At 31.8% G+C, this 22,117-nt stretch overlaps 3 protein-coding genes and 1 long non-coding RNA gene across 9 annotated transcripts; 2 read left to right on the plus strand and 2 right to left on the minus strand.

The window, feature by feature from the left end:
* Positions 1 to 373: 373 nt before the first annotated feature.
* LOC117238508 (tyrosine-protein phosphatase 69D) lies at positions 374 to 9,085 on the plus strand. The gene is made up of 10 exons (XM_033503469.1): positions 374 to 742; positions 3,180 to 3,485; positions 3,602 to 4,189; positions 4,271 to 4,564; positions 4,645 to 5,652; positions 5,729 to 5,972; positions 6,064 to 7,075; positions 7,156 to 7,443; positions 7,694 to 8,122; positions 8,210 to 9,085. The coding sequence occupies exons 1-10, from the start codon at positions 652 to 654 to the stop codon at positions 8,288 to 8,290; spliced, it is 4,341 nt and encodes a 1,446-aa protein (XP_033359360.1). The 5' UTR covers positions 374 to 651; the 3' UTR covers positions 8,291 to 9,085.
* Positions 9,086 to 12,619: 3,534 nt separating this feature from the next.
* LOC117238519 lies at positions 12,620 to 18,405 on the minus strand. Of its 5 annotated transcripts, XR_004494219.1 has the most exons (6): positions 18,269 to 18,405; positions 17,250 to 17,438; positions 16,945 to 16,983; positions 16,753 to 16,851; positions 16,511 to 16,659; positions 12,994 to 14,162 (listed from the first exon to the last, which is right to left on the minus strand). It is a non-coding gene; the product is annotated as an uncharacterized LOC117238519 (long non-coding RNA). The 5 variants fall into 5 exon arrangements; XR_004494218.1 differs by lacking the exon at positions 18,269 to 18,405 and having other exon boundaries at positions 17,291 to 17,409; XR_004494221.1 differs by lacking the exons at positions 16,945 to 16,983; positions 18,269 to 18,405 and having other exon boundaries at positions 17,312 to 17,440.
* On the plus strand, positions 17,435 to 19,601 carry LOC117238516. Its single transcript, XM_033503485.1, has 3 exons — positions 17,435 to 18,156; positions 18,283 to 18,552; positions 18,666 to 19,601. Exons 1-3 carry the CDS (start codon positions 17,794 to 17,796, stop codon positions 18,936 to 18,938), a joined length of 906 nt encoding a protein of 301 aa, XP_033359376.1. The 5' UTR covers positions 17,435 to 17,793; the 3' UTR covers positions 18,939 to 19,601.
* On the minus strand, positions 19,090 to 21,903 carry LOC117238513 (TBC1 domain family member 10A). 2 transcript variants are annotated; one of them, XM_033503481.1, is made up of 5 exons: positions 21,696 to 21,903; positions 20,826 to 20,955; positions 20,168 to 20,741; positions 19,834 to 20,103; positions 19,090 to 19,761 (listed from the first exon to the last, which is right to left on the minus strand). In XM_033503481.1, the coding sequence occupies exons 2-5, from the start codon at positions 20,936 to 20,938 to the stop codon at positions 19,648 to 19,650; spliced, it is 1,071 nt and encodes a 356-aa protein (XP_033359372.1). In that variant the 5' UTR covers positions 20,939 to 20,955; positions 21,696 to 21,903; the 3' UTR covers positions 19,090 to 19,647. The 2 variants fall into 2 exon arrangements, with proteins under 2 accessions (XP_033359372.1, XP_033359371.1); XM_033503480.1 differs by lacking the exon at positions 21,696 to 21,903 and adding an exon at positions 21,364 to 21,653.
* Positions 21,904 to 22,117: the final 214 nt, after the last annotated feature.

The following is a 22,117-nucleotide window of genomic DNA, read 5'->3' on the forward strand; positions in this document are numbered from 1 at the left end:
TTCATGAAAAAGTTAGAATACATTAATTCTACATATATAAATACTTGTAACATATAAAAGTGCTTATTATTCACTCGCGTATTTGTATTTATGTATGCATTTTACTGATATTCTAAAATTTTATCTCTGAATAATACATTAAAAACTCAATTCTCACTTTTGTAATTAATAATACAAAACTATATTTCGCTGATAACAATAAAAGAAGAGCGGAACAATATGTAAGTACTTAGTATAATAAGTTATATTCGATGAAATTTCCCGCTCTTGGAAGAATCAACTTCGTTATCGACGTGTAAGCCTGGAACGTGGAGCAGAATCCCGACGGAGGGCAGTGTCAATCGCTCGCATTTGGCGGCGTGATGTTCGTCGGGACACCTACATTACATTCGTATAATGTGATTCAGTTTCGCCAGCGCTATTACGGGGTGAGATTTGCAAAGTGTGTCTGAACATCTCTCTCTCGAAAAGTGCGTCGCACGTAAGTGCGAAGCGTGATATGAAATAGTGAATTGGATTGTGATTCAAATGGACAGGCGATACTAACCTCGCGTCATGGGATTGTGAAAGGAATCGAGAACGTATAAGAAGGTGGCAGGAAGTGGGAAAAGGGCCAGGGATACAACGCTCACGCCCGGTTGTCACGACGCCATGTTTCCCCGAAGTGGCCTACCGATGTCGAGTATCCCTTTGATGATACTCTGCTTTTTCGTACTTACCGTTGCCGGCCTTGACGAATCTGGTAAGTTGTAGAAATTATTTAACAAACTGACTCGCGAACGATTTCAACGCGACGACAGCTTCTTCCGCTATTCTCGTCGATCGTCCACGAGAGGATACAATGACGAACATTTATGAGCAGTGTATCTACTATTTAGCGGATGCATGATGCACCGCTGTCATCGTAATCCTCACGATTGTTATCCTTCGTAACAAATAGTTTTTAATATTTGTACCCTGAACAAATATCATGGCAATGATTTTAAGCCATGTTAAATGAATTGTTGGTTGTACAGGCGTGCATAAAATTGTATACCGTCATGCACGATTGATTAACAACATAAAAAGATATCGAATGTCATTGGCGTATCTTGATCGTTTCAATTATTTATCATTCGATACACTCTTGCCTTTTATCTTTTCTGTTATGTGAGCCGTGTTTATGCTGGAAGATTCAATTCTCGTGATACATTGATTACTGAAAGATGCATAATACTCGTGAAAATACATAAAATATTGTGTACACGCATACTTCGAAATTGTAGAATCGAATGTGTTCAGCTTTGAAAAATTTATACATTAAAAGATATGAATTTATTAATAGAGACATATAATTTATTTGCATTCTATTCTTTTTTTTATAAATTAGAATTAAAATTAAAGGATATTAATTTATTTATTTAATTTGTATATTAAAATGTTTATGCTACAATTGAAATTTACTTACGGTATAATCAGCGGTATGTTATCGCTCGATCGATTCCTATTTCATTTAACCACCTTGTTACATGTTACATATATACTATTGGAGTAAATAAAAATATTTTAATAGCACGGAATTGAAGTCGTAAAATGATTACATATGCGCAAACCGCAATCGTGATTATAGATCTTACATTTACTCTTGAATATGATAATTTATTTATTAATGGAATTACCAGAATGATCAAAACGACCAACACTGTACGTAATTTTCCATAGAAATTTGATAAATTTATGACAATTTATCTTTTGAGATTTTAGTGATTTTTTGAAAAATATTTGGATAGAGACTTGTTCCTTCTCTTGCATTATATATTTCTTCATATAATTCTCATTTTGATTTCTTTGGTACAAGCTTTATGTTTTAATCATCAATAATTCTAGTAATAAACAATTCGCTTATTAAGTAATAAAAGAAATATTACTTACAAAATAGCTATCAAACCTTCTATCTTGTTAAAATATATGCTGTGGAAATTCTTTTCTGCAATTATTTCCTAATTGTCAAGCCGTTTCAGTGTGGTATATTAAATACCTAAATGATACTGTTGTGTTTATAGTTTATACATAACATTCGCTTCTAGTTCGTATATTTGTTTCACCGCGTATAATATTAAGTTACATTTTTCGCGGAGAATAACTTCGATTTGGTATGAAAACGATTTTATAAAAATCGAAACAAGTGAAGCTGCAAAAAATCAAAAACCATGTAAGATGTTATTTCATACATAATCGGAAGGGTTATTATAGGTTAAACACTTTGAACATTTAACTATAGTTTAACCTTACATTTAACTAACATTTAACTTTGATTTAAATAAAAATTAAAAACATTTTGTTTTATTTGTTTGTTTTCAATACAACGATTATATTTCGTCGCATAATATACGTAATCTAATCGCGTAATATGGAATATAATCTAAAGACACTTAACATGAGAAAACGCCATTATTGAGTTACTGATGCCATATCGATAATAACCGTTGAATTCATAAAATGAAGAACATGCGCGACATATATATACGCACATACACTTACACAGTCTTACACTTAGCACAAAAAAGATGAGAACGCAATATAAGATAACATTATTTGAAATTCATGTTATTCCAGATTATAAAATAAACAGTTTACATAATCATAGTCATTATCATGTACAAAATAAAAACATCCTAATTGCTTATTTACAAAACAACAAACATAAATCAGGAATAGTTTTGATCAATTGATAACTTATTCTTATTTTATTAAAATTGTACGCTCAATATTTACATTTTCTATATTTGTGTATATCAGAAGGTTTAGTAGAATATATTATTTAATTTCAAGGCTCATAAAACATCGTAACAAAAGTTTTAGTAAGATATACTTCGGATCTTTGATAATTTGAGCTATTAAGACAAAACTTGTTTGTATGACTCCGCTATTATGATTTTAATGAATTAATTAGCCAATTACTTGATTCGTTCATATACTACTTTACTAAAAGTTCTTTAATTAGACACAATTGCAGTTTTTCAAATAATATGAATGTTATTAGTTAGCATGTCAATTTACCTTTGTTTATTACTATTATGTTTAAGTTAGCAAAAATATCATGTTAATTTCACATATTTTCATTTGACTATATTGATGTATTAGATTAATATTAGATATACAATAGAAACATACTTATATCTTTATATATCCCTGTGCAGCTGTTGAAAAAATAGAAACCACTGAGTCAAAAAATGAGAATCCAGCAGTGTTAGAAATTACAGCATCTCAAGACTTAGAAGGTATTGAGGCTGGTAGTACTCCATCACTTATATGTAAACTCAATGTACCTGGTCAAATATGGTGGACCAGCAATGGAAAGAATCTCACCACTATTAAAGATTTTGATTCTGGAGGACGTTTGGATATTAAACAGGCTAGTAGAAATGATACAGGAGATTATAAGTGTATGGCGCAAACTGTAGATGGAGAATTGTTAAAAAAGGATGTTCATATTAGAGTTATTGGTAAATAACAATCATTAATTAGCTACAATTTATTTATTAATATAAAATATAATTTGCAAAATTTATGTTTATATACTATCGTTCATATTCGTAATCACAAATTATTTTCATTCTAGAACCAGGTAGAATAACAGCTGGGGAAGATATTAGGGCAAAAGTGATGGAATCAGCTAACTTGACATGCCTCATGCATGGTTATCCATTATCTCAATTTACTTGGTTAAAAGGGAATGATTCAGAAAGTACCGACCACTGGAAGGATTTCACCACTATCACGCAAATAAACGAAACTCTCACTCTACTGACTTTAGAATTTGAGAGCTTAACTCGGAAAGATAACGGAACGTATATTTGCAAAGCACGCGATTACAGCGGCGAAATTAGCGCTTATAGACATCTCTTTGTGATTGATGTACCGAAAGTGAGCATCGACTTTATGAAAGCTGTTGGTGCTGGAAGTATATTCTTAAACTGGACTGTAAATGATGGCAACGAACCGATTAAAGAATATGTTATCCAACATATGAAAAACGGAACTAATCAATATCAATATTATTCTAAACAAATTGGAGGTGGTAATTCGAGTTATGTTTTAAGAGGTTTTGAAAGTGGTACGGCGTATCAGATTGGAATTAGCGCTACAAATACCGTGGGTACATCACACGTACGACTTGATCCACGTTGGATTACTACGCTTGAAAAAGGTATTGAAATAAGGAATAATCCTGACCGTGTATCTTCGTTTCCCGAATTACGAAATAATAGATCAATTCAATTTATTACAGATCCTATATTTGTGCCAAAAGTTTCCGTTAACGGAGTCACTGAAAATTCTATTACAATAGGATGGACAGTACCGCCACCGGATTTAAAAGAACACGTTCATTATTATAATTTAATGGTTACACATGGAGATCAGAAAAGAGAAGCAGTATATCCAGCGCAACCATTTACCGTCTACGCATTTGTCGATCTTGATCCCGATACAACGTATAAGTTTAAAATTGCCGCGTGTAGTGAATATACAAAGGAATGTGGAAACTGGAGCATTGAAGTGAATGGTACTACTTTAGATGGAGGTAAGATATTATTGAATTTGCAAACTCAGTATTTTCTAAACTTTAGAAATTTAAAATTAATCATATAATCTTAATTTTAGTGGCCAGTCCTCCTCAGAATTTATCTGTTAATTGTCGATTCGATAATATAAGTAGCTCCAGTTTTATCTCTATTACATGGGATCATCCAGAGAAATCTAACGGCGTTATTACTCGTTATAATATACAATTAATCGGCATCGCCAGATTTAAAAATGGTATGGGTCGTTTAGATATCGATACTTGGGGACCACAGAATTGGAGTGTTAAAAAAAATAGCACGCATTTTAATCAAATACCGGCTAATACGAATTACACGGTTCGTGTGAACGGTGTAACTAGATCTCGTACACCAGGAAAGGATGCTGTCGGTAACTGTACCACGCCAATTACCATACCAGATAGAGATAGCTTAAACATGCGATCGTGGCGAAAAATCGAGAATCAGGGTAAACAATTGTTTAAGTTATATCTTCCGCGTATCACAGAAAGAAATGGTCCTATATGTTGTTATAGAGTTTATTTAGTAAAATTAGCACCACGAAAGAGCGTCACTGATTTACCACCGCCTGAAGAAATTAATGTGTATTCCTATCAATATGCCCATAATTCACCTTCCGGTGGTGCTTACGTTGCCGAAACATTCGATAGTGATCGATTGATACCCGAGATTTTTCTTGGCGATGGCGAATCATTCAACAGTAGTAGTATGTGCAACAAATGTATTGGACTTAGGCCAAAAGCCGCTCCACCAGTATTACATTTTGTTCCCGAAGTTTCAACAACCATCTCAGCACTTAATACAACACCTGCCACTACTACAACGTCAGTAACGTGGACTACAACTCCCGCTCCAACAACATCGTCACCTACTACTCAAAAGATCGAAACAACCATTGCAAATCTAATAGACAATAATCATACAGAGACTGTGGAAAGAAGAAAAAGAGAAAATATGGCTACCCAGAAAACAAAGGGTAATGATGGATCTTCTGAACTACCATCATTTACCGCACAAGATGGTTTCTTAGATGAAAACTCAAACTACACGGGTTTTATCGAAGTTATTGGTACGACTAATATATGTATAAATAAGCTTATGTAATTTACACTCAAAATGATTTATAATAATATACTTTCTTATAGTATTTGGAAATCAAGACCAGCTTTTACCAGCCTATAGTAATTACTTTAATCCTCTTTATGGAGGATTAGATCCGGTAGCCGTAGTGTCAGTGGAAGTGACAACACTCAGTGTAATTCTGCAAATTTCTATTGCTCTTATACTGATCATCATCATTCTTCTCATTGCACTTTGTGTATTGCACAGATATACAAAGCGTGCTCAACAGAGAGGAGAAGAAATAATAACTTTGAGAAATAGTTTCAGGTAAAAGAATATTTTATAATTATAGCCATTATATATTTTTGCTAGAAAAAAATATGAGCTTAAAATTTAATAAATATTTTTATCTTGATAGGCATTTATGCAGGAGTCTTAGAGGTAGACATCAATTGGTAGCAGCAAGCCCTCCAGACATGCCTCCCATTCCTAAAGGTGAACTGCTCCAGGCATATCTCGAACGGCATCGGGATTCTGATTATGGTTTTCAACACGAATTCGAATTGCTACCAGATAGGTTCACAGATCGTACAACAAGAGCTTCGGAGGCACGTGAAAATCTATACAAAAATCGTTATCCAGATATAAAGTGTTACGATCAGACTAGAGTAAGACTCGCACAAATGGATGGAATTTGCGGATCTGATTACATAAATGCGAACTTTGTGTTAGGATACAAAGAACGTAAAAAATTTATATGCGCTCAAGGTCCAATGGAAAATACCGTTTGCGATTATTGGAGAATGATTTGGGAACAACATCTTGAGCTGATACTTATGTTAACAAATCTCGAAGAATACTCAAAAACGAAATGCGCAAAATACTGGCCAGACAAAGGTGAAACTAAAAATTTTGGCGACATTACTGTTGAACATGTTCGAGAAAGAGCTTACTCAGATTACGTTGTTCGTGAATTAAAAATGACACGATTAGGAGAACGAGATGCACGCACCATCATTCAGTATCATTTCTTAGTTTGGAAAGACTTTATGGCACCAGAACATCCTCATGCGATACTGAGGTTTATCAAAAGAGTGAATGAAGCTTATTCGCTGGAAAAGGGGCCAATATTGGTACATTGCAGTGCAGGTGTCGGACGAACAGGAACATTGGTCGCATTAGATTCTTTGCTGCAACAACTTGCAGAAGAAGGTCAAGTTTCGATTTTCAATACAGTATGTGATCTAAGACATCAAAGAAACTTTTTAGTGCAATCGTTAAAACAGTATATTTTCACTTATCGTGCGTTAATGGAAATGGCACAATACGGGGATACGGAAATTCCAGCATCTCAGCTTAAAACTACAGTTACAAGATTAAGACAACGAGATAACGGTAAAGAAAAATGTAGAATGGAGGAAGAGTATGATGTAAGTAAAAAAACTTGGATTTACATGACAAAATTATATTAGTTGATAAAAGTTATTTATTTTGCTTTTGTTACTTGTAGAAAATCAATTCTGTATTAGAAGACAGAAAATCATTTTCTGTTGGTGGAGGAGAAGAAAATAAGAGCAAGAATAGAAGTGAATTAATAATACCATATGACAGAAATCGAGTAATTCTTACGCCCGTTCCAGGTAGAGAACATTCAACGTATATAAATGCATCATTTATTGAAGGCTATGACAATTCCGAGTCGTTTGTTATCACCCAAGATCCATTGGACACTACGATAGCAGACTTCTGGCGAATGATTTCAGAACAATGCATCTCTACGATAGTAATGTTATCCGATGTAAGCACTCTTTTTTCTTTTTTCTAGTTGTTGTAAGTTTTTATAAATGTTTAAAAGCTTTAAAGTTCTTGCGTAAATATCGTACGTGGTACGCAACTTATATTTTATACATAATAAATACAGTTGGACGAAAAATATTGTTGTGTCTCCAACTTCTTTCATAAGTACATATATTATATTGCATAAAGTCATATGCCAGATATGCCCTTTTAGAATATTATACAGATTATAATATAAACATTTATTTCAGTTAAATGAGGGTCCACGAAAATGTCCACGTTATTGGCCTGATGACGATGCAGCATACGATCACATAAGAGTTAGATATATTCAAAGCGAGAGCTGTCCATATTACACTCGCCGTGAATTCTGTGTTTCTAACACTAAAACTGACGAAAGCGTTGTTGTAACACAATACCAATATCATGGGTGGCCAACGGTAGAGGGAGAAGTACCTGAAGTAACTCGTGGTCTCATTGAACTCGTAAACCAAACACTTACGAATGACACAGAATCAAGCGGCTCGCTAGTCGTACACTGCAGTTATGGATCCGATAGGAGTTCTATGTTCGTCGCTCTTAGTATATTGGTTCAACAACTAAGGACTGAAAAACGCGTAGATATATTTACAACGACGAAGAAGTTACGATCGCAAAGACACGGCATGATTAGCACTTTTGTACGTAATTTGAATTTAATATTAAAGAATTATTTGTTTTAATATATAAGAAATATTTTATATTAATGCATATATTGACATTTTCAGGCACAATACGAATTTCTACATCGTGCTATCGTGAATTATTCAGATCTTCATAATTTGGCCGACGACGAACCAGCTTCTTAATACCATGGAATGTAACAATGGAACATCTCGGTAATGTTCGGTGAATATGTGCATAAAGACAATTCACGTACAAAAAATGTTTGAAAATGTACGAATGCTCAAAGAAACGTATATTGGGCCAACCAAAGAAATTACTAATATATTGGTGAAACAAATACATCATGAAGTTAGACTGAAATATGCATAAGCATAAGCAACTATCGATCTTTGACAATTTTCATATTTTATGCACAGACTATCGAATTATGTGTATTAGACATTTATTCGTACTACAGGAAGTAAGCAGTAAACATTTCACATTGAAAAATTCATAGGATTAAACTAAACATACGATTCGTTTGATACGATACAGAAATAAAATTAACCAATTATTGGTTAATCGTTAAAAAGTGTAATACAGTGAAAACGCTCGTGGTATCACGTTCTTGACAACGTTGTGAATCAATCTCAATAATTTATTTTTATTGATGGAATCTAGAAAGAAAAACCTGAAATAGTGTAACAGTTAACATTTTTGTGATTGAAAATGGGATACGAGGAAAGCATTGACGCAACAAAGTAAGTGCGTTTTTATTAACAAATACGACTATTTGGTGGACTTATGAAAGAACTAAGCATATTTATAAGACGTACGAATATTCTGACAAGTGGACCATATAACTTACCAATCTAATATTTGATCGTGCGTTTATACCGTTAGAATGTTCAAGCTCAATGTGAAATGTAAAATACATTGCAATATTAAAATTATGTTTCACGAAAAATAAAAAACTTCTATGTATATCTTAAACATAACTTTTATGTTTTTTTAGCGCGTTATATTATAGATATGTGTATATTCCTTTTCATACACGATCACATATAGATGGCATAGTTTATATGGATTAAAGCTGAATTAAGAACTGGGTTGTATTCTTCCAAACGTTTTTGCTGGCATGCATTGTTAATCTACCATTCGATGACAAGGAAAGATCAAACACTAATTTGATCTTCCTTACGATTTACGATTATTAATGATACTACGCACGCACTGTGTGTTTATTAGTGCAGGATTATTTGTAACATAGGAGTCATATACAATATAAAACGTGCGTACGCTAATTTTTCTTCTAAATAAAGACTGATCTTCTTATTCAGTTCGAAATTCGCGAAGAACGGCATGCAAAATTGCTGTGAATTGTAACACGAGGAGAAGAATCATTTTTTACTTTTTCATACATGAAATAATTAGGAATATATCTATGTGTGTGGCATGTCCGCAAATGTGCTTTGTAAGTCACCGACGAAGTGTTACGCATAATTGGAGGGCTTACGCGGCACAATAGGAGTTAGGTTTTTACTTGAGAATACTAAAGACATAGGTAGTTTTTAAAAGAAAATTTACTAATTAAATTACTTGAATGACTGTGAAACGAACCTAATCTAGGAGGGTCCTCTTAATTCATAATTAATTAAAAAATAAAATCATCGGAAAGACATTATACCAGAATAAAATTGAATTTTTATATTAATAACAGGAACTACCTATAGCTGCTAGTGTTCTACCTCACAGTGGATAATGCTAAATATAAAAACAGGTCGATGAGATTACTATAAATAAGGAAAGAAAAAAAATGGAATCATTGAAGTGAAAAAATTGCGGAATTATGCACTATATATGTTATTTCTTCGCACGCTCGTTCTTTTCTAGTCAAGTTTTTAACTCCGACACGTGCGCTGCTAAGCCATTCATTTATGGCAGGGGACAATCACATTTTAAATTCTTGATTTACATCGCATTGATCGGCAGGATTTATTTTTCTTTCCTTTCCTTCGTGTCAGTTTCATTCCATTCGCGTGCATACAATGCACGTCCCTAATCGATGTATATGTGTGTATAACCTACTCGTTAACTGAGAAGCAATTAGTTGCTAGTTTGCGCTTCGATTATGTTGTAATTGATAGAGATCTAAGAGACGATTATGTTCAGCCTGGAATTAGAATCGCTACTATCACTACTGTTGCTTTATTGCATTGACAAACAGTGTGACGTATTTGTTTTTATACTCAGACAGACTAATGCATAGGAGTATTTACGAAGGTGCAAAGTGCCTACGAATTTCCACCTAGTCCCATTTTTTACACAATGTAACATCGTTAATAATATTTGTCTTTTTCTCGTGAGTTTTGTGTAATTAATTGATTACAAATCATTTGATTAGGCATCGTATTGGACATTTCTAAGATATAAAATATTTAAAGATATTCTGTACTATTTTGTATGTATTATTTATATACATGTTTACATCAATAGTTTGTATATACTTTATAAATGATGGGATTTTTACACTACCTGAATATTTACACTTTTCTAACCTTCATTATAATTTTATGAGAACTTTTATTTTGTTTGACAACTCAATACTCCTTAATTTGCATAGATTTTATGCATGCCTTTTTTGGTCAATGCAAAGGAATATTGTATGGTGGAAATTCTTAAACATTTTGTATAGTAGCTGTAGTCTAGAATGATTTTTATATTGAAATATAATGGAAAGATTTTTTTTAAAGGCAAATCGACACGCACAATATGCATGTAAAAATATAATCTCATGGACTTTTGATATTTTTTAATGTAAAATTTACAAGCACAGCGTCTCACTTGTAATGAATATATCTCTTTTAATTTATATTACGTTAATATCAGTGAGAAAATAAGTAATATTCATTTATTTATAGGATATTTATAAGATATGCGATATATATATTATATTATATTATATATATTATACATATATATAATATATATATATATATAATGATTAATTGCGTTTCTATTATTTAATAAGAATTTTGTGCAGAATTAGCGGTTGTTTTCAACTTTTATTGCATAAAACTGAAACGCACTTTACGTGCACGCGAAAATGCGTAATTTAGGACAGTAATAACAGTAATAACATTGTTAATATTTGATACAATATGTAATTGCAAAATTGTAATGACAATTTCGTAATTAGTTACATGTATGTTCTTATTACATATTTTCACCTCATGTGTAAAAAAAAACATCGACATTTTTACAGCCAGTGTATGAATTAGAAGCATTAAAAGCATTGTTGTAAATTAATGTATACAATTTTTTATTTTTATCATAACAAAGATACTGGTACAGTCCAATAAGAAAAAAAAAGGATATGTTTTGGCCAAATAGCAAGTGTATTACAATCTTTTAACTTCTTATTTTGTAAAATGCGCATAAGAAAAATGCAATGTATTATAATACAGATATACCTTAGATATAAGTTAAAGTTAACGGCAGCTGCACAGCTTGCCATTTTCTCTCAAAAGGTATATCTTGATAATGACGCGCATTATTAATTACATCAGGCTGTGTGTTGATACATTAGTTCTTTATTTAAATCAAACTAGATGCGGTCGATTGGAGTTAAATTGGTTATCGATCTGATATTAACTTTAATTCATCTTGAAGTAAATGGCTCTATGTAATTGGCTAGGAACATGTAACGCGATTAATGATACACCGTGCCCTATAGGAACGTGTGCGTGAGGTTTGTTGGTATGATTAGGCAGTACGTGTAAGAAAAAGAGGAGACGGCGGTCTTTTTTGTGGATAATATATAATTCATGTAGGATATATATTAAATATTCTCCTGTGTCCAGACAAAGGTGATTGACCAACTATGTGTCAACTTACGCGTTAAAGATGCCATTCATGATGAATTCACTCTATTATCCGAATGAAATAACTGTGTTAAGTAATAGTACTCGAATCAGCTAGCGTAGATCTTTGTACATTGTGCTATTGCCATAGCAGTGAAGTATGGTATATTGTGAATATGATTGTGCTGCATTTGACAAATATCTTTAAAATATTGGAATTAAAATAAAATCGTTTACCAAAGGAGTTTACTTCTTTGAAGGAAATACCTTTGATTCGATGCAAACAAATTTGAAATTTTTCTGTTGCTATTACAGCACAGATGTCAATTGTAGCAGCACAAGCTTATTACAATTAAAAGGAAGGGAGAAGACTTTTACAAAGCACAATAAGAAAAACTATTTTGCTTGGAGATCAAAGTGCTTGAAGCAAAAGCTTTTTTACGATTTTGATACATAAATTGAAATTTGCAATGATACCAAGTAAGATAATTGTCAAGGGCATTTTCTATGCTTATACTTCATTTTTTCATTGTGATTTATTCATTGCTTGTGTTTGACGATTCACTAAAGTACATTGAGTAAGCTTCTTAAATATGCAATGTAGCGGCGAATTATTGCCTTAGTAACAAGGGTATACTGACAGACTTTGGATTTTAAATTGAAACAGGATAACTTTAAGATTTGTTCTTTTTCTATATATCTTTATACTTTCTTAATACGTGCACGAGCAATGTACTATCTATTTGATATACATAAATCCAATGGCACCTACTAACGTTCCTGTGATATTCTATGCGACTGATGAGTTTAAGATGTGATGAATCACAATCCTTTTTGTATAACTGGCAATAGAAATTAGTTTCTATAGCATCAATCTTGTACTTTTATAACTTGTAATTTCGAGTTACTTTTATCTAATTCTTCAATGAACTTCCGACGACATTTTACATTTGATACGGATATACATATTTGAAATTTTTTTAATACTCGCTGTTAAGATGAAAGTAATCTGACAATTAAAATGTTACTGATCTTTTTTCTTCTTTTTTTATACAATCATTCGATGTAGCATCGGTTCAACTTGCGTTCAAATATTGGCATGATGTAAAAATATCGGTATCTTACAGCCAATGGTCCGACACGATGTGTATGGAATAATGTTTCATTGTAAATAGCTGCTGAAATTACAAAAACTGCGTAGTGATTTTTTCGAAACTATGTAATACTCGAAGCAAAAAGACGTTACATCTGAGTATTAAGCTTATATATATAGGGTATTTAAAAAATATACATATGTCGAATTAATGATTTTGTCCAATACGTATTCATTAATGGATCAAGATACATTACCCTATATATGTATACTTCGTTTTATATTTCCGATTATTTTCTCTCGTTATAAAATCTTAATGGCGGAGGAAATATCGTAGACAGATAATACAAAAAAGTATTATCAAAAGTATTCTTTATAATTAGGTATTATCGTTACAACCTTTGCGTCGGGATTTTAACGAGGTACTGCTTATTCTGTAAACATAGCAATAAAATATTTTACACGATTTAATTGATTAGCGACATGTATAGATATATTGTTAAATTTGATTTTCTCCGATGCGTAGCTTATATCGAACTCTGTAATTTTTATTTATTCAATGACTGTACTGTCAAGTAGAGGATTCTGATAATTAAGGATAAGTATACTTGCGACGTTCGTTTAAAAATATCGTGCTGCCATGTACAAATACATATATATAAGTTTCCGCTCGAATTGTGTACGTAAAGATGTGCTATGAATCGTCGTTGTTTCATTTTTAGTATACAGTATAGCGTACATTTATGTTCATCTACTTACACGACTAGCAATTAATTCTAAGAGCGATCTGTAATGTACATTCAATATGTACGTCTTTCTTTATGTTAATCGAAGCTTACTATAAAATTACATTTACAACTTTTTGTATACCGATACTCAATTTAAACGATAAGGATAGAAGCAAGAAAAGAAAGAGAAAAAGCCTATCTCGGCCTATTTTTAGCGAAATTACTAGCGATATAATCTCCATCGTTGTTTATAATAATCGCACAAACAATTCTCAAAAATGAATGCAAATTATTAATTACTCAATTCGTGATCTGAATTCAATGTGCGAACGAGCCGAAACCAGATCTTTTCAAAGAATAGTCTTTCATCATAGGATCGTATATCGTGATTCTGAAAAAAAACGTAAATCTTTATCGAGTATCACTTTCAATCAACTTGGGCACTAATCTTTTGTAACGGTATTCTTTCGTTCTGTATATAACGTATCCTTTTGAGGCATATTTTTAACTAACCACGTTAAGTTCACCGTCAAATATCAGAAATTATAATACACGAACGGCTCTTTAAATTTTCGTGTTCAATATCGAACGGTGCTGAACAGCCGGAACTGATGCGCGTAGTAACCGTAAGTGCGCGCGCACGTGAACAAACTACGTGACAAAGTTCAAGTCGATTTAGCGGCAATCGACATTCCGTCTATAATTGACGGGTGTAAGACCACGTGCAAATAAGCTACTCAATATTGTTGAGATTTCGTAGCGGTAACTCTATGTGCGATTTTCAATAACATTATATTTTTAACCCTGTCTTTACAATTCATATAACTGCGAATATTGTTCTTCTATAGTAGAGGAACGTGCGCCGTGAATATTCATTTGCATTAATATTTGCATAGAAAAAAGGAGTTAAATAAAACTGTAACTTTCAACATTGAAAAAATTAACATATATATACCATTAACGGATTGCTTCCGAATTCTTCCGCACAGAATCAAAATAATAACTAAAGAACGTAACACAATTGTTACCGAATAAATCATTACTATAATCGGCGTTAGTATGGTTTATTACATACGTGCCGACTATGGACGGCATTCGTATCCACAGTTTCTCGCATGGATGCTGACTACAGCCAACGTTAGAAATGAAAAAATTAATAGCGGGAACGCACACTTATGTGCATTGCATTATTAAAAATATATATACATAATTGAATCGCAACAATAACTTTGTACACTACTGCGTAATCGCAATGACATCGCAATGGCTCGTCTGCACCAGGTCTAATTCACAAGAAAAGAACAGTTTCTGTGCTTCGTATATTTCGTAAAGAAAAATGTAAACGCTCTAAAAAGAGGGCCTACCACCGTCGTCTCCAATCCGGTTCGTTAACCCATAATAAGTAGAATCTTTTTTTTTTGTAAATGAAACCGTGTAAGAGAAATAAAATTGAAATTCAATTGTATTAGAGCATTATGTTCGTATGTAATGGAGGATTAAAAGTTAAATTACGTATAGCCTTAGATTTTGTATGATATTCACTTTATAAGAGGGAGGTTATGCTAAAGATAAAGATATATATATATTATATATATTATATCTATGAAATACGTGTAACGACAATTGATCGTTCGCCGATAATAGACGAACCACAAAAACGATGTAGCGGCGCTGATTATCGAATCATCTTTTTGTATGAAAAGAAAAAAAAATTGTAAAGCGATATCGGTAACGGTGCACTCGATGTGAAAGGAAATACATGACACAATAACGAACTATACGAGCTATTTTCGTTTTCCTTTCCTCCCCCTTCTTTTACTAACATAACAGGACACGAAACATTACGGTACATTCTTTTAACATTCGTCCAACGAAAATCTAAAACTACTTTTATATAAATTCCTTCGTGTAATTTATAGATTCACAAAATTCCATTCCGAATGTATGCATATATAATATTTGATTATTATTTTCTATCTATTCGCGAATCTAGTAATTTTCAATTCCACAAGTTAATGTACCGCTATGTAAATTTTAAGCTACAAACATCATTAGTATTGGTATACATAACTATTTAATCGTTTTTATTGTAATATTATCAATATTTATCATTATAAGAAATTAGAGCAATTTAATTTTGTAACGAAAAGTATATAATGTAGAAAGTGGGAAATATCAGTATTGTAATCTAGACGAGTAATTACGGTGGACGAATATAATTAAAGAAAATCATTGGTTACCATCTAACGGCTCCTCGCGGGTCCACTCAGTGAACCGCAATTCCTTCATCGTTTATTGTACACGGTCTACATCGAGAACTTACACTATGATTTGCATAATAAACTAATGACAATTACAATCACGACATAGATTTTATACGAGCAGGATGTTATAAACTATATCTTCTAGGAAATTACTATCCCATTATTATATTGTTCCATATACATTATTACCATCTCATATGGCATTTTTAGAATAAATCAAATATTAAAACAACTTTCTCAATTAAAATACTAATACTGATATACCAATTGCCTCTCGCTTAAAACAAAAGGTATTACCACAACTGAGGAAATATATATCTATTATGTATACGATTCTCGCTTTTGCCTGTGTTCAGGCATCCATGCAAGTTTCCTTTTAACGAACTACGGAGTGAAACAATCTTATGTAGTTAGCAGAACAAAAGAAAACCAGTTTTCTGGCACAACATTTCGATTACAATCTAACTTCATTTACCTTGATGCCATCCTACGATTTGCGTCAAAAAGCAAAAGACCAGATCACAATTGCACTTAATCTTGTCGCTTGTTTCCTCTGAACTGGTTTACTGTACTGTTCCCATTTTTCTTACGAGTCATTTAATAATCACTCGTGTTGCCCAATTTCTGCACAAGACATGGATAAACCGATAAGGATACGAAACGAGCGATGAGATGATATTGTCAAACACATGTTGAAATCTCCAAAGTATTACGTACATGTGTATTCGGAAACTTGATCATGGGGTATTCGTCAAATACGTATGTGGTTTCGAGCACATCCGCTATATTCTATCGCATGTCTATGGAATCAGCAATCTTAAAAGAATAAAATTTCGTAACAGTATAATAGAAATGAACATATTTCAAACATCATCCTTATATTTCTACACCGATAAGATTTTCTATTACCTTGCATAGTAGTAGTAGTAGGTAATTGGATAATTGTACCTATGAGTTTATTAATTAAAAAGAATTATTTAGTAAAAATGATATCTCATTAACTTTTATCTATTATATTTCTAAGTATATATTTTAAAAAAGTAGATAAAAAGTAATATAAATTGTTAATTATAAATATTTTAATATTTCTTAGAAATAAGATTATAAATATAATCATTGCTTAAAACTACGTCAGTAATCGCAGAACTGATCATAACCCAATAACCAGAAACCCACTAAAAAAAATGTTAACTTTAAACATGCATTTAACATACAGCAAGTTTGTACATCTCTTAATGGATGTTCTGATACGTACAACCATGAATTCCTCGAATACCTGGTGGGGAACGAGTTGGCCGAGGATATTCGTGCAGTCCATCCCTGCTAGTACAATTGCGAACATACTGACCGCGAGTGTTTGTTACGCACATCCGTAACATGGTATTTCCATTACGAGCGTGAACCTAAAAAAGGAAAAATTATTGTGTAATCGGAAATTCAATGAACACAAGAGAGTAACGAATCGCTGGCGATTAATTGCTAGTGAAGTTACGATAATAAGGTACAACGATACGCGACATAGCTCGCTAAGCAGAAAATTAATATTACAGCAATAACGTGAAGATCGTTAATTATTATAGAACCAATGTGATACCGGTAAAAATGTATGTTATTTCGTTTTAATTAAATCTTATGGATAATTGAAAACATCCCGCTATAAAAATATGGAAAAATGATTAACAAAGAAAAACACTTCTATAGTTAATCAACAGATATGTTTCATATAGAATAAAAAAAAGTTATATATTTATACGTGAAATGAATACATCGAAAAGGATGAAATTAATTTATCTTGTTTTAGTAGTTTTAAACTCTGTTAGGAACGTCAGAATGAACGGTGAATCGAGCGGAGAATATCTTCAAAAGGTGATGTTCCAACTTCAAGAATTCAATGTTCCCTCCCCTACTAACATTTATGATAGGATGTTGTCAAATAACGGCTATAAAAATGTAATCTATATGAATAAAGATCGACAAAATTATCAGGTTCAAAAGATTAATATGAATACGCAACGAAATACACAAAAATACCAAAACCACAGCTTCCAACATCATAATACTATACTTAATGAAAAGGTTGATTTACATCCAACTGATTTAAGTTTTTCACAATATCACGAGGTAAATAAATGACATTTTTATTCATACATTTTAAATAAATATTTTATTATTTTTGTTTCATATAATTTGTTATATATCTAAAGAATTCCAAAAAGAGCTATTAAGAAATTACCTTTAATTTTTCAGCCTCACATTCCGATCGTTACCAAAGTAAAAAATCCAGAAGTACTTGGATTTACCAGGGCAGAATTGGCGGCCATGTATAAAAGCGCATTAGAAAAGGGATCGACGATCAGTTTGTCTTCATTAACCAATGCACTCTCTTCCGGCGAGGTACCTCAGATTACACAAACTCACGTGGAATTTCCGATTAAGCAGCCTCTCTATCAATATTACTTCTTTCCACTAAAAACTTTTATGTCAGAATTTAAAAAAGATCGCGGTTATAAAACGATTGTAAGTACATATTCTAATTTGAAATTGAAGAAAACTCGTCTAATTTAGAAAAAAAAGAAATGAAAATTATTAATTTAATCTTCTCATTATTACGTTCCTGTCATTCTTTGTAGCATGCCCATGCATATGACAAGACGGAAGCTGCACAAACTACTCAAACGCAGTTATCAAATCCTATTTTTGTAGCCATAAGTACTTTTGTCACTATGGCAATTGTATTCATGATGAGTGTTTTATTCTTGCCAAAGATTACTCAACTCGATATATTTCCAGCGCGAAGTATTCAAGATGATTTCTTTTATCTAACGAATATAGTTACGAACGCTATTGAACGTTATAATTTGTTGGAGAAATTTAGAGATCATCATGTAAATACTATCAGGTAGTTTATAATATAACGAGATAAATAATGTATATACCTAGGCGAATAATTAACATAGGGAAAAGAAATGTAAGCGATTTTATAGATTATAACTTGGATTAAAATGTATAAGGCTGATGTAAGGCCAAAATAAAATTAGATAATTTGTCAAAATATATTCATAACATCTATTTAATTACATCATTTGTCACTATAGTTAGATAAATTTTAACAAAAACAACAGTGAGCTAAACAAAACAATTCTTATTTGATAACAGTATATAGTATTTCTAAATTTTGTTCCTTAAAAAATGTAATGTTTTACAATTCCTTTTTTGTACATAATTATGTATTAATAAAATTGTATGAAATTGTACAACTAGAGATATGCTCCAAATAATACAACATTAAACGATACTAGAAACATCTACAAGTATTGTGCATTGTGTATTTTTATAATCTTAGTTATGGTAGAGAAAATAGGGATAAATTATTTTCTGTGATCTATTTGGGGAATGTATATGTATCTGTGATTACATTCAAGAACTATCTAAATTTATAATAAAGAAGTTAGGTACTTTTCAAACTTTTCTATATGTACTTCTATGTCTTGTAAAACTATACTTGCTTATATTTTATGACCTGTACAATATGACGTATATAAAGGAAGGCACACTTTGGAATAATACCTGTAAGCTCATTATTCACTTTACATGCTATCTATTCTTTTGTAATCAGTCTGTCCGATTGGCAGTGGAAAGAGATGCTTGCTCTGCAGCTTTCCGTTTTAATACTTGACGTTGATGTTCGTATTCGAAATCTTCTTCGGTTAGATTTAATTTTCGAATCTGCGATATTGCATTTATTTAACAAAATGTACTTGTTTGCAAGAAACGAGACACCAAAATCAAGTATCCTACCTGATAAACTAAAGCTTCTTCTTCCATAATATCCTGAGGAGGATTTCTTAATACTTGAAGCGTTTCATAAACTGTCGGACAGCGCTTAGTAAGAGATGTGCGTCCTAAGCTGCCTTTTAACAAAACTAGTCCAACTTTAAAAATAATTTTAACACCTTCACAAAGGAACATATCCCACACTCGTAGAATACTTTCCCATGGCAGTGTTCGCGTATAAACACATAAGAACCATTCGGTCATATATAAGATTGGTTCCATCTTTTGTTTTTTCTGAGAAATTAATGGCAATAATTAATTCTCATTTACATGCGGATTTTAATTAATTAATACTAACCAAATGTTTGTAAGCAATGGGAGACACTCTTTTCAAAAGAGCAAATAAAATATCTCCATCGCGTAATAATGTTTCCATTCCTTGACTATAATATCCAATTAAATACTTGTCACATATTGCAACAAGGCACCAAAATGCTTGTACTGCTGGCATATGCATCAGTAAAAATGCAGCAATAGGTGCTTGAGCTTGACAATAACCAACTTTACTATTTAAAATAGAATAAGCTTTCAATACTTTGAACAGTTCCTCCTGTCCAGGAGCTTCTCCAATAAACATTATATGATGTGGAAATTGACGATGAAGATCTTTTTTGATATCATCTATATACTTTGGATCACCAGATCGCTCCACCAACTCTTCAAATAAATTTGGGTTTGTATCCATTAGCAATTGACCTCCGCAAAGATTTAGCCATGCACGAAGTCTTACTGAAGGTGGAATACCCTTTCTACATCTTTCTCTAACTTTACGGTAATTTGTATTCATGAAATAACTCCAATTATTCAACATCTGTATCCATTTTCGTTCCCTTCTAAGCATTACCTCTGGTGGTAATCCTTGTTTAACAAGGCTAGTATTTTACACATAAATATTAGTATAAAAATGCATATTTTACCATCATAACTGTTACATTAATATATAATTATTATATTACCTGTCAGAGCTACAATTGGAATCTTGAAGGAAACCATGTCGATCAATTTTAGAACCTTCAAACTTATCACTCTCTGTCTCTGCATCCCCATTATATGATCCTGAGGACGCCATAGCATTTTTCTAATTGTCTAGAATAAAATATAAAATTTTTATAATATATATTATATTATTATATATATATATATTATTATATATATATATATATATATAATATAATATATATATATATATATACTGTACTACTTCCTTGGAAAAATAATATTTTGATCAAAAAAGTTTTGTTTATTATATTGGACATCGTTTAAATATTTTTACTAATATCAATATAAATTTTAGTTCTAAAAATAATAAATAACAATAAAAAATAATCATACGAAGGATCTAACAATTTTCAAATTTAATATGAACATGTTACCAAGTATTCTGACGTTTTATAAACTATGTATTTTATATCTATCTCGATTGCATTGACAACATTTTTACACAAAATAAACATTAATCGGCGCACTTTATGATTACAAATTTGTTTCACTTACAACATTAAAACGGAATAAAGAAGAGAATATCTGAACGCGTTTTATAATTGACAGTTGACAGATACATGCCAATAAATCTCTAATAAATAATATGATAACAAGATCATAATTTAAGATATCAATACTTCATATGTCGCACGATAAGGCACTGTTTTGTAACGCCCAAAAAGTTCGTGCAACGAATTACAATCATTTGTACGTGTCAAAGTATCTTGTCTCAGCTTGATAACTAACATAAGCGCGTTACTATATACATATTCACACATTATTTACTTTCACATTATCACATTAACAATGAGTGGGCACACCGTGTGAATTAACATTAGACTTACCATCGATGATCCGCAAAAATCTGATATATGAAATTCCAAAAGAATATACTATGCATTGCTTTAGAGTATCGATATTTTACTTTTATCACACGCGTCAATTATAATAAATATATGAATTTAAATTAATTGATATATTACAACAAAATGTAGCGGAGATTTTTATCTCGAAATGGAACTACCAGGTACTCTACGTTAATTGGACAGTTCCGTTGATTCATTTACTGTTATCCAATAGTAAGAAAGAATTAAAAGTAAAGATAACTATGCTTAACAGCGTAATCGATGTAACTATACAGGTATGTAATTCAAATCTAATTTCGTATTTAAGAAAAAGTGAAAATAAGTACATTGGAAAATGAAACGTAATACAATTGAAACTGAAATAATTTTACAATAGTAACGAGATAATGTAATATCTTTTT

The sequence above is a fragment of the Bombus vosnesenskii genome, unplaced genomic scaffold (assembly GCF_011952255.1).
Source record: "Bombus vosnesenskii isolate JDL3184/JDL3185 unplaced genomic scaffold, Bvos_JDL3184-5_v1.1 scf7180000013527, whole genome shotgun sequence".
NCBI lineage: Eukaryota > Metazoa > Arthropoda > Insecta > Hymenoptera > Apidae > Bombus > Bombus vosnesenskii.